Below are 13,211 nucleotides of genomic sequence, written 5' to 3'. Positions count from 1 at the left end.
AGTCTGCTTGAAACCTTAACAGTGTATATTAAATAAATACACATTGATTGTTTTTGTATAAAAAAAAGGAGTCCTCATCAGATTCAATATTGATATTTTAGACCATATCACACAGTTTTAAATTTTATCCTCTGGAAGACAGAAAATCTAAACTTCCTTTCTGTTTTCCCACAATTACTATTCATAGCCTATCATTTTGTATAAAATATCATATAAAATTACCTAGCAATAAAGTCAAATAAATTTCTCATAACCACCATGGAATAGATTATTTCAATGACTAAGTGGTCTCTACAGTCTAACAGATGTATACAAGGAACTTTAAACCAAGTACTTAAAGTAACAGCATAATGCTGTGCAGGGAACCATACACATTGATTAATCTAATGAGAGGATCCAAGCAATACATTACTGCACTCCAGCTTGCAAAATAATTGACAGGGATTTTATCCCACTTTTCATGGGTTCTTTTCACATTAGCTCTATTACACTTCCAATTATCAACATCTATGATTTCTTGTTTAGAAAACCAAGGACTGAATTTTATAGTCACTTGTGCTGAGTTGCAGAACTATTTATTGCTCTGATTATTTTGATTCTCTGGACCTGTACAAACAATTCAATGATCTTAAATTTTTTTTAAATGGTTTGCCTCAAAAGACTAAAAAGAAACCATGTTTATTTTACTCTCTCACTTATGGTTATGATCCTTGTGTGAGAGTATCAAACTCCTACCTTCTGCTTCTATTTAATAAAAAAATACCTTAACTCCTCTGAGGGTGGAGTCTTTCACACTGGACATCAGTTGTGTGTGTGTGTGTGTGTGTGTGTGTATGTTTGAGGATGGTGTTTCTACTACATCTAAGGCTAGCAAAGTGTTGTTTTGTGTGATGTAAAAAGGCAGTTTAGTTCAATACAACTCAGGAGTAGGTGTTGGTTCAAAATTTGAGTCTGACACCAGTTAGCTTTATTTCAGGCATATGTAAGGAAAGCAAAATTTATAGGAAAAGTTTCCCTGTTAAAATTAACTCAATTCTTGTACACAACAAAGCTTAAGACATAATTATATCAAAACTCTTGTGAGGTACAAGTGATATTCTCCATGAATATAGGTTCTTTACATTAAATAATAAAACAGATTAAAGGTAAACAAAGCTCATGATAAGGATCTGGAGAAGAAAAAGTGCTATAGACTGACTAAAAACAGAATCTGGGGTGCTGATATGGTCTGGCCATACAGATAGCACAGAGGTAAACATGATACTAATAACCTCAGCTCCCAACTTTTAGGTAAAAACCAGGTAATACCTATCTTATTTTGAAGGGACAACATTCTGTGTTAAACGTATCTGGTTTTCCTATGAGCCCAAGTGCTTACATTACTCCTTACAGAAGATGGCATACATATAGTACTCATATAAAATTCTAAAAATATATTATTTTTAAAAGAGCATCAAGTGCTGCTCTTAACTGCTGTACCATGTGCACACATTTGTAATGGAACATTTTAGGAATGTATGCTATTGATAAATCACAAGAGTCTATTATGGAACATTTCTTCATGAATTATCAGTTGTATATTCTCATCTATGTCCATAGGAAACGTGTTTGCTCAGTAAAGACAGGCCTTTTAGCTTTAGACATGAGTTATAGTGTATTTAGTGTATTTTAAAGATGTAGCCTTTATGAACACAAGCTTATAAATGTTTCTGGTATGGCCTTGGAGTATTTACATGATTTTAAAAGAGAAAATTCTAAAGTTGAAATGAATGTTTGTACTCCTTAAATATTCAGTCCAAACTATCAGAGATCAAATTTCAAAAATAATAGATTCTTGCAAAATCTCAGTATACAGAGGGATTTCAGGATTTACTGATGAAATAATTAAATTCACATCTGCACCTGAGAGGGTTGTCATAATTGTGAAAAGCTGAAATAGTCATTAATATAAGAAGTACCAACACTCTTACCAGTGAAAGCTCTAGAAATCTCCAAAAGGAGGCTATAATCTATTAGACTTTATGTAAGACACAGTTCTTCATTTTTTTTCTTATAGTTACTAAGACAAAAGGACCAAAATAGTTATCTTCTAGACATATACACATTATGCACAAGAAACATGTCTTCTGATTTAGTACCATTCCTATCATATTTACCATGCAATCTGAAGTATATCAAAGGTATGAGATTGATGTTGGACACTATCACCACACACAGGATCACACTAATATCTTCCAACCACAAGGTGTCCAATTCAAAATGTTGTTCTAGAATTGTAACTGGGAAGAGAGGAAAGAATCACAAAAGTTGCAGCCAACAGGAAAAGTTTAGCTTTCATAGTAAAGGTAGGTTTGCTTTTCGTGTTGCTCCATTCTTCCTTTACGTGAAAGAACATTAGCGAAGAAATTTGACATAGTTGGTTTTGGTGCTGAGTATATTTGTGTTAAGCCTGGAAGAGGCTATGAGGAGACAAGTACCCATTCTACTCAAGCATCATGGATCTTACTCTTACTAGACTATATAAAGAAAATATGGATGTATTATGTTTTTTCTGTTTTTTTAAGTGTTGAGGCTGCTCAGGATTTCTGCCCTATGTACAGTATAGTGAAATGGAACATTCTTAGATAATCAGGATCTCAGAAATGGAAGCAGTCTTAACAATTCTCAAGCATCATATTCCCTGAAAATAATTTTATCTCCATTCTCAGCTTTCTTCACATTCTAGCTGATACACATCTTCCCTGAGATACCCACCCATATTATTCTCTCTCACACTGAGGGTAACAGCACAATACCCATTCACTGATTAGTTTATATCCTCAAGAAGAAGAAAGATTGGTAAATCCTCCTCCACCCACAATGTGCCCTCCAATGTAGGACCAAAAGGTCCCTCTATTCAATATATGTCCCTCTGAAAAACTTCAGGTGAGCAATAGTTTCCTGGTCTCTCCTCCAGATTGTGGCTAGCTCTAAAATGAAACTTAAAAAAAAAAGACAGATTCATAGAAGAAAAGAATAACAAATATACTTCATCAGTGTTCTTTATTATAGACCATGTTTTAGGACTAAGATCCTGGGCTGAGAGTGACTTATCTACTTGTATGCCTCTGTTTGATGAAGCATGGGTAGTCTTGTGGAAATATTCAACTGAAGAAGAGACAAAACATGGCCAGCTATTTGGGGTTGTTTGAAGCTGTTTTTGTTTCTCAGTGATGTAAGACAGATCTCTTCTCCGATAAAATTCTTATGGCTGACTGCCAAAAGCAAGCAAGAGTATTTCTGCCTGGTCAGCTCTTATAAATAAAGATGGAATGCTCAAGCAGCAATTCCAGGTATGGGAAGAAAGAGGAACTAGGTTCCTGATCCCATTTGAAAAGGAGTTTACTACATTAATCCTGCAGAGACATGAGAATGGAAGATCTTTCAATCTTCTGAGGTCTTCCTTGATTTCTTTTTTCAGAGACTTGAAGTTCTTGTTATACATATCTTTCACTTGCTAGATTAGAGTCACACCAACATATTTTATATTATTTGTGATGATTGTGAAGGGTGTAGTTTCCCTAAATTCTTTTTTAGCCCGTTTATCCTTTGAGTAATGGAAGGCTACTCATTTCTTTGAGTTAATTTTATATCCAGCCATATTGCTGAAGATGTTTATTAGCTGTATGAGTTCTCCAGTAGAATTTTTGGGGTCACTTATATATACTATCATATCATATGCAAATAGTAATGTCTTGATTTCATCCTTCCCAAATTGTATCTCTTTGACCTCCTTTTGTTGTCTAATTGCTCTAGCTAGAACTTCCATTACTGTATTGAATAGATACGGGGAGAGTGGGAAGCCTTGTCTTGTCACTGTTTTTAATGGGATTCCTATGCGTTTCTACATTTAGTTTCATGTTGGTTATTGGCTTGCTGTATATTGCTTTTATTATGTTTAAGTATGGATCTTGAGTTTCTGATCTCTCCAATACTTTTAACATGAAATGATATAGTATTTTCAAATGCTTTTTCATCAGCTAATGAGAAAATCATGTGGTTTTTTTCCTTTGAGTTTGTTTATACAGTAGATTACATTGATGAATTTCTGTATATTGAACCATCTCTGCATTCCTAGGATGAAGACTACTTGATCATGGTGCATGATCGTTTGTTATGTTCTTGAATTCAGTGTGCAAAAAATTTATTTAATATTTTGCATTAATATTCATAAGGGAAATGGGTCTGAAGTTCTCTGTCTTTTTTAGGTCCTTCTGTTGTTCAGGTATCAGTGTAACTGTGGCTTAGAAATAATTGGATAGTATTCCTTCTGTATCTATTTTGTGAAATAGTTTGAGAAGTATTGGTATTAGGTATTCTTTGAAGGTCTGGTCTACAGATTCAACGCATTCCCCATCAAAATTTCAACTCAACTCTTCATAGTGTTAGAAAGCACAAGTCTCAAATCCATTTGGAATAACAAAAAACCCAGGATAGATATTCTCAACAATAAAATAACTTCTGGGGGAATCACTATCCTTGACCTCAATCTGTACTACAGAAAAATAGTGATAAAAAACCACATGGTATTGATACAGCAACATGCAGGTAGATCACTGGAATGAAATTGAAGACTCAGAAATAAACCCACACATCTATGGATACTTGATCTTTGACAAAGAAGCTAAAACTATCCAGCAGAAAAAAAAAGACAGCATTTTTAACAAATGTTGCTGGTTCAATTGGCAGTCAGCATATAGAAGAATGCAAATTCATCCATTATTCTCTACTTGTACAAAGCTCAAGTCCAAGTGGATCAAGGACCTCTACATAAAACCAGATATGCTGAATCAAATAGTAGAGAAAGTGGGGAAATGCCTTGAACACATTGGCACATGGAAAAATTTCCTGAGTAGAACACCAATGGCTCAGGCTCTAAGAAAGACAATAGACAAATGTGATCTCATAAAACTGAAAAGCTTCTACAAGGGAAAGGACACTGTCATTGAAAAAGTAAAACCTAAAAACAAAATTCTAGGCCTTTAAGCCCAGGCTTGAGAATGTGACCTTTGTGACTCAATGCTCCAAGGCATGCTAATCATAAAACAAATAGCAACATTCCTCCACCCACCCTCTTCCTGGGTTCAGGAAGCGTTCATTCAAAGAAAGTCACCCTGACCCATCCTGACTGTTGCTGGAACCTGTTATGCAAAGGTGCTATTGTTAGAGGCTCCTAGAAAACTGTCTTGACTTTCCACTTCCTCATGACTCTTAACTGGTATTTTTGGTATTTTCCAACAACACCCTCCCCACCTCCTTGAGTTGTGGTTTCTTCCTTTAAATACCCCCTTACTCAGCTACTCGGGGTGCCACAGTCCTCTATCCCTGCATGGTGTATGACTGTGGGCCCAAGAGCGCTCTTGAATAAAAGTCCTCTTGCAGTTTGCAGCAAGACCATTTCTCGTGAGTGATTTGGGGTGTTGCCTCTCCTGAGTCAGAATGTGGGGGAGTCCTCACGTTGTGGGTCTTTCATTATCAGAAGAAAATGGCACCCTACAGATTGGCAAAACATCTTTACCAATTCTACATCCAATAGAGGAATAATATCCAATATATACAAAGAACCCAAGAAGTTAGACTCCAGAGAACCAAATAACCCTATTAAAATTACAGTACAGAGCTAAACAAAGAATTCTCAACTGAGGAATCATGAATGGCTGAGAAGCATCTAAAGAAATGTTCAACATCCTTAGTCATCAGGGAAATGCAAATCAAAATGACCCTGAGATTTTACCTTAAACCATCAGAATGGCTAAGATCAAACATTCAGGTAACAGCAGATGCTGGCAAGGATGTGGAGATAGAAGCACACTCCTTCATTGCTGGAAGAATTGCAAGCTGATACAATCACTCTGGAAAACTACCTGAGGACAATACTATACCAGTCCTGTGCATATACTTAAAAGATTCTCCAACATATAACAAGGACACATGTTCCACTATGTTCAGAGCAGCCTTGTTTATAATATCTAGAAGCTGGAAACAACCCAGATATCCCTCAACCAAAGAATGGGTACAGAAAATGTGGTCCATTTACACAATGGAGTACTACTCAGCTGTTACAAGCAATGATATCATAAAATTCACAGACAAATGGATAGAACTAGAAAACATCATCCTGAGTGAAGTAACCCAGAACAAAAGAACACACATGGTATGTACTCACTGATAAGTGGATATTAGTCCAAAAGCTTACAATGTCTATGATACAGCCCACAGAGCATATGGAATTTTAAAGGAAGACCAGGGTGCGGATGCTTCAGTCCTGCATAAAGAGGGGAATAAGATGATCTGGGGAGATGGATCAAGGGGGGATCTGAGTTGAAAGAGGAGGGAGGAGGGAAAATGGCAGCAGGATCAGGCCCTAGGTGGGACAGTGAGAGGTACAAAGGGTCAGGAAATTGAATAAAAATGTGCAATAGTGGGGGATGAGGAACTGGGTTAGCCACTGGAGGGTCCCAGGTGCAAGGGAAGTGAGAATCTCTCAGGACCCAATGTGGATTACCGATACTTACAGTAAAGGAGAGATAGGACCTGTAAACATTACCTCTATCTATGCACAGACACACCTCCAGTAGATAGGCAGGCCCCCTAGTCGCCACACATCTATCTCAAAGTTTTTAACCCAGAAACTTTCTTTCCAACGGAAAGATGGTGACAAAAAAAAAAAAAAACCGAAGTAGAAGAAGAAGAAGAAGAAGAAGAAGAAGAAGAAGAAGAAGAAGAGGAGGAGGAGGAGGAGGAGGAGGAGGAGGAGGAGGAGGAGGAGGAGGAGGAGGAGGAGGAGGAGGAAGAGGAGGAGGAGGAGGAGGAGGAGGAGGAGGAGGAGGAGGAGGAGGAGGAGGAGAGGAGGAGGAGGAGGAGGAGGAAGAAGAGGAAGAAGAAGAAGAAGAAGAGGAGGAGGAGGAAGAGGAGGAGGAAGAGGAAGAGGAGGAGGAGGAGGAAGAGGAGGAGGAGGAGGAAGAAGGAGGAGGAGGAGTCATCTGGGGACCACCCCACCTGGGGATCCATCTTGTCTGCAGACACCAAACCTAAACACTGTTGCTGTTCCCAAGAGGTGCTTCTTGACAGGAACTTGGTGTGGCTGTTTCCTGATAGGTTCTTTCAGCACCTAACCAGTGCAGATGTGGATGCTTGGAGACAACCATCAGACTGAGCTTGGGAACCCCAGTGAGGGAGCTTGTAGAAGGACTGAAGGAGCAGAAGGGGATTGCAACCCCATAGGAATAACAATGTTGGCTTCCCAGACCACACAGTGCTCCCAGGGACTAGACCACCAACCAAGGAGACTACAGGAAGGGATCCATGGCTCCAGATACAAATGTAGCAGAGGATGGCCTTGTCTGACATCAATGGGAGGACAGGTTGGTGGTCTTGTGGAAGTGAGATGCCATAGAATAAGACAATGCTTAATTGGTGGGATTGCAGTGGGTGGATGGGTGGGTGGGTGGGTGGGTGAAAGAGCATATAGGCAAAGAAGAAGGGGGAGAGGGCAGATGAAAGAGAGTGTGTGTATGGAGTGTTACCTGGGAAAGGATATGTAAACAGGAATGGAAATGATTAATAAAAAGAAAGGAAGAGTTATAGTTTTTTGACTGCCTTAGAAAGAATTAGGAGAAACATAAAGGAGGGCAGAGAAAGGGTGAAAGTCTCCCACTAATGTCCTTTGAGCTCTCCTTCAATTATAAATGTGCTATGTGTTGAGATACTATACTTTATTTAGAATCTCAACAGTATCTTCGGCACCAGCTACTGCTTCAGTCAGCATGAAGCCATAATTGAGATGAATAGATGGAATTCTTATGGAATAAACCATCCCATAAAGCTTACAGTGTGGTGGAGGAGAGTAAAAGACAATAAAATTATAAGTGCTAGAAAGTGCATGAAGGAATGGCATTCTTGTGCACAGTTGCTTGGAATGTCAAATGGTGAAGGCATGGTATGTTATCTATTAAAAAAAATGAAGTACATGTGATACAGAGACTCTGTTTTTGGATATATAACCAGAAAAACGGCAAAAAGCTCTTTAGAAGAGTCATTTATATGCCTGTACTAACAGAAACATAGTGGCCAATAACGAACAAATGCAACATACAGACTTATTCTTTAGGCCTTGTCTAAACCAGTGGGTTCTACAATTATACAAACAGAAGCAAAATTAGCATGAAAAGGAAGTCATCATTTGTCCTATGTGCCTTTTTAAAGAAGAAATGAGATATTCTAGATTTCTTTTGTTTTATAGTGTGTTTATTAATCTTTATCAAGCAGTGACTGGACAATTTGTGTTTGTAACAGAGTCTCTTGTAAAGAAGACAGGCAATATTCTTTTTAAACTTCCCGACCATAATGGTTTTAGGGACCCCCAACCATAATTTTTTTTTGTTTCTATTCAAAATTGTTATTTTGCCACTGAGCAGTGTCTCAGTTCCTAAAACCAGGAGAAATATGTGTTTTCTAATGGCCATGACCCACAGGTTGAGAACCACTGTAGTATAAAGAACCACTATATGCCATTGATCTGTGCCTGAGTACATAAATTCAACAAGAACTTTAAAAATAAAAGAAAAGTTTTCAAATATATAGCCCCAGTTTTAATTTCCATTTTAATTTCATCCTCAACTTTAAAAAGAAAGCATGATTTCAGATGTCTACAAACACCATTGAAATCAAATAAAATTTGTTGGGAAAGTATATTTTGATTTGGATCAATCTCTAAAAAAAATCATTGAATTTAAAAGTAGCTTTTCACAATGGATTTTTAAAGATTCATTTATCCAAATTATTCATTAATTATGCCACTTCATTTTGACACTTATTATTGGACCTGTTTGATTTTGGGAATATATTCACTATATTTTGAATTTATTCTTTGAAAAAAATTTAAACTGAAATTAAAATTTTCTTGTAACATATTCTAGTTAGTTTCCCCTGTCCTCACAGTTTTTAGCTATTTCTCACTTCCCTACCCACCAGACTCCAAGCTTCCTTTTAATCTCTAGCTTTAGAAAGTTCATATTTGATACTTGGTATCCCCCTCACTGCTCCAACCCCACTGCAATATCCTCTAAGATCTCTGATACTTCTTCCCCAAAACTTTAATGTTCTATCTTTAATTTTTGATAAACCAATAAGTTTAATGGCTGCTGCCCATTTGTTGCATATAGAATCATACACTGAAGCTTAGACAACCTGCCAATGGTTACACTTCCAAAGATAACTAACTGACTACTCCCTGCTCAGCATCCATTAACAACTAATAGCTCCTCAGGTAGACTAGTACCTCAGAGGCTTCTGTTCTTTCAATGAATTTTTAACAGGGTTTACCTTGTGTCTGAAAGGGTAAGATACAGGAACAGTGAGGTGGCATAGCAGTTAAGAGTACCGATTGTTCTTTCAGAGGACCTGAGTTCAAATTCCAGGACCCAGATGGTGGTGGCCAATAACCATTTGGGAAATCTACCACCATTTTTGAGCTTCTATGGATACTTCTCATGAAAGCAAACCAACCAGACACATAAATAAAAATTTAAAAAGATAAAAAAGAAGTGTAAGATAATGAAATATTATTTCTCTTATGCTAAAACTATAAAGTATCAGAACAACTTATTAGGTAATAATGACTGCAAATTTTTACTAAATAAATAAATAAATAAATCACTATGAATTTGAAAGACTATTTTCTCTTGGAGCACAATTATCAGATGAATCTGCAGTTAAGCCCATAAAATTCAAGGCTCTGGAATCTGGACAATTCTAATGGACTATTGACCCTGTAGTTCAAAAAACAGTCACTGTTCTTTTGCTAAATATCTTACTGGGCAGTTGGAAGAAGATTTTCCAAGATAGCAACAGTCCTTTGTTTACATACCTCTTTGTTCTAGATGCAAAAAGAGCATGACTCCTATGATTGCAAACACTGAAATTATGGGTACCACTGCAATAATAATCCAAGGATAATTTCTCTTGTAGCAGGTACCTAAAGATAAAAATAATATTATAATCACTCAACATTTGTATGGAGGAACTCTACAGTAGAAAAATTCACCAAGAAAGCAATACCTATTTTTGTATATATGGGTGTAAATATATTACTATTTCAAACTTGTAATTTAAAATTAGTACATAAGCTGACTTAATTCCACCATTTTTTCTAAATAACTCAGTGTCTCTCGACTGCTCTTGTTCCTTTCTCATTAATGTTCAGAAATTTTAAAGCTATCAGAGTACTATTTAGTCTATCCCCAGGGAACTTCATTCTTCCTTTTTGTTTTATAAACATTTCATTTAAGTTGCAATTAGAACTTTCTACAACTGCTTGTCCTGTAACATTGTGTAGCATATCTGTAATGTGCTCTGTATTATAATGTGCAAAGAATTGCTTATCTTACTGGTGACATATGTGGGGGCATTGTCAGTCTTAATTTTGTACATCTGCCAGATTTCATTTCTTTTGGTACCCCAAAGGTTACTTCCAGTGAGTAATGGAGATTGGTTATATAAAGAAGTAGGACATTTTCTTATAATTTTCTTGGCTCATTGTCAAATGATAGGATTTTATTCTTTAAATCTTTACGGTTAGCATGGTGTTTTTCATTAGTCTTTTAAATCATTTACTATCACTAGGCCACAACCTAGGTAATAAAGAAAGTAAAGAAATTCTAGAATGTAATGGACAGATTGGTTGAATTACTCTACACAACTCTTGAATCTGAAAATATTCTCAATTTTCTTTTTTTTTTTAATATAAAAATACAGTAGAATTCCATGAACTGGTAAACTCTTCTATATGTTAGGCTTCCTTTTGAGTTTTATCAGCTGCTTAAGTTCCTATGATATTTCCTTAGTTAAAGATTATTGCTCAATCCACACATTTTTGTCAGTTAACCATTTTAATGGTAGGGCCACTGGGATTTCAACCATGGCCCTGTATTATAAATTTGAAAGCTCAATTCTTGTTGTGTCTCCTATTTAGACAGTTGACATAGCCTGGGATTGTTTTTGATGACATACATCAATATCTACTGCAGGAGCATATACCATTTCACCACTAATACCATTATGGGCTGTCTCTTGGACTGCAGGAATAGTCTGACTACCACACTGTTATAAAAGATCTTTCACTATAAATTTATGGATATATCAGCCTCATAAAGCCTTAATCTTCCTATTGGACTTTCTGGTTCCACACATTTAACCCATTGGATACTTTGTTTTTATCTCAGATAACTTTCCAATTCCTAGAAACTGGATATAGACTTTTTGAAGTGCTCATTCCAAGATTTTTGTTTTGTAAATTGACAGTTACATTGTTTCTGTATTTACTAAACCTCTTATTTCAAAACCTTTTACTTACTATTTGAATTAAGACCTCTGAACATTAAAACTATTTGCCAAAATATATGTTTTCCTATACTTCCAAACCCTTTTTTCTCCTGGAGTAGATTTGCCTTTGAAGTGGGAAAAGAATACCAGCTGAGCAATCCTACTACCTGCATTATATTGCATTTCTCTTTTTACATAGGACATGATTTTAATTTCTCCTTTGAAATCTTCATCTATATTTCCTGAATACAAAAAGGATCCTTTAGAAATCCATCTACTTCTTCCCAAGATTATTCCTACTGTCTCTGTGGGCAAAGGACATAAGCTCCGTAGTAATTTCATAACATTGATTTTTGGTGGATAAAGTAAGATATTTATCTATGACCAAGTCTGGAACAGCACTGCCTTCAATAGCGTGCATTAGATCTGCAATCATTAGTTAAAGTTTTTCTTTCCTACAGGTCCCCAAGTTAGGTCCATAATTTCACTTCATAATGCCAAGGAATTGCCTTGGATTTTTCTTTTTGACCTACATTCATTGGTCCAGTGGCAACATTTGTTACATTGCCTGCACACCTCTGGAAGTCTAGGCCTTCTTTTTTTCTTTATACTTAAAAAGACCATTACTCTTTGCCATACTTTGTTTACAACTTTGTTGACAATGACCAAATTTCCCACAATCAAATCAACAGGCATTTTCAGATCTGAGACATTTAGCTGCTTGGTAATAGCTTCTTTGTAAATGACTGTATTTACTACAATTGAAGCACCAATCACTTTGATATTGGCGATCTCTAGCTTTAGCTTGATCTGTTATATTAGCATGATACACATTAGAGCCAATATCATCCATATCCTTTATCCACACTTCTATAGCTGTTCCCCATGCTTTTAATGGTCTAATAAGTGTTACATTTGGCACTTGCATTTTAAAATACCAAGGTTTCTATCAGCATTTGCTTTTTATCATGGTCTAATATGTTTTTTTCACAGCTAAGATAAAATAGTTGTTTAAAAAAAAATCAGTGAATACTTCTGCAGAGCCCTGTATAATCTTTGGAAATGAACCAACACCTTTTTTCCTGGCTCCTCAACTTTGTCCTAAGCCCTTAAAGCCACTAAACCATATTGTTCTGTAGTAACATCATCAAATTGAAACTGTTCTGTGTATCAGAGTACTGCCCTTCTCCTAGCTCTGGTCCTTGAGTATATTCATAACACTCACTCTATTTCACTATTTATATATGTGTTTCCTTCCCTCCACTATTTGCAATCTCTTCCAGTCTTGGGGTTCTTGTCCAGTCTTCCAGTTCTGTTTTGAGTACTCCAGTTATTTAGAGTATGTTTCACATAAAGCAAGTAAATCTGATATGAAACCACAGCCTCTTGGAGTGGATGATCTTCCAGTGCACTGTGTAAAGATTGTCCTATGTTAATTGAATGTTCATTTCTGTGTTGGCAGAGACCTGAGTACAAGCCAGACTTTGTTATTGTTATTCTTTGGCTTCATCATACTTTTAAACTTTCCCTATAACACCTTCAGATTGGTTTAATAGAGAGTTGAACATCCAATAGCAAAGGCAAGAAATGGAGGGAGGATTTCTGGCAGATAGGAACTCTGAAAATGAATCTTTAGGTGTGGAAAATTGACAGCCAGACATGGAGGAAGAAATAAATGGTGAGGAAATGTATCAAATATGTTGCAGATCATAGATTAATATAAATGGAACAATTTAAGAAAAGACTTAGTTGGTAACTAGCCTAAACTAAGGCTAAACTTATATAAATAAAAATAAGCTAAAAGCCCCATTTTAATTGTTATCCAACATGGGTGCACAGGATTCAAGATT

General features: G+C 36.4%; 1 protein-coding gene across 3 annotated transcripts in view; it reads right to left on the bottom strand.

Moving 5' to 3' along the window:
- Skint4 (selection and upkeep of intraepithelial T cells 4) overlaps nucleotides 1-13,211 on the bottom strand; it is a 96,061-nt gene that overhangs the window by 22,091 nt on the left and 60,759 nt on the right. For 2 of the 3 annotated variants that reach the window (NM_001347180.1, NM_178786.4), the window contains 2 exons: nucleotides 9,908-10,015; nucleotides 2,157-2,279 (listed from right to left, as the gene is read on the bottom strand). In NM_001347180.1, the coding sequence (NP_001334109.1) occupies nucleotides 2,157-2,279; nucleotides 9,908-10,015 (231 nt within the window). The remainder of the gene's footprint in view (nucleotides 1-2,156; nucleotides 2,280-9,907; nucleotides 10,016-13,211) is intronic. The other variant, NM_001357339.1, reaches the window with a different exon arrangement.

Source organism: Mus musculus, chromosome 4, assembly GCF_000001635.26.
Source record: "Mus musculus strain C57BL/6J chromosome 4, GRCm38.p6 C57BL/6J".
Classification (NCBI taxonomy): Eukaryota; Metazoa; Chordata; class Mammalia; order Rodentia; family Muridae; genus Mus; species Mus musculus.
This window is presented reverse-complemented; position numbering and strand designations above follow the sequence as displayed.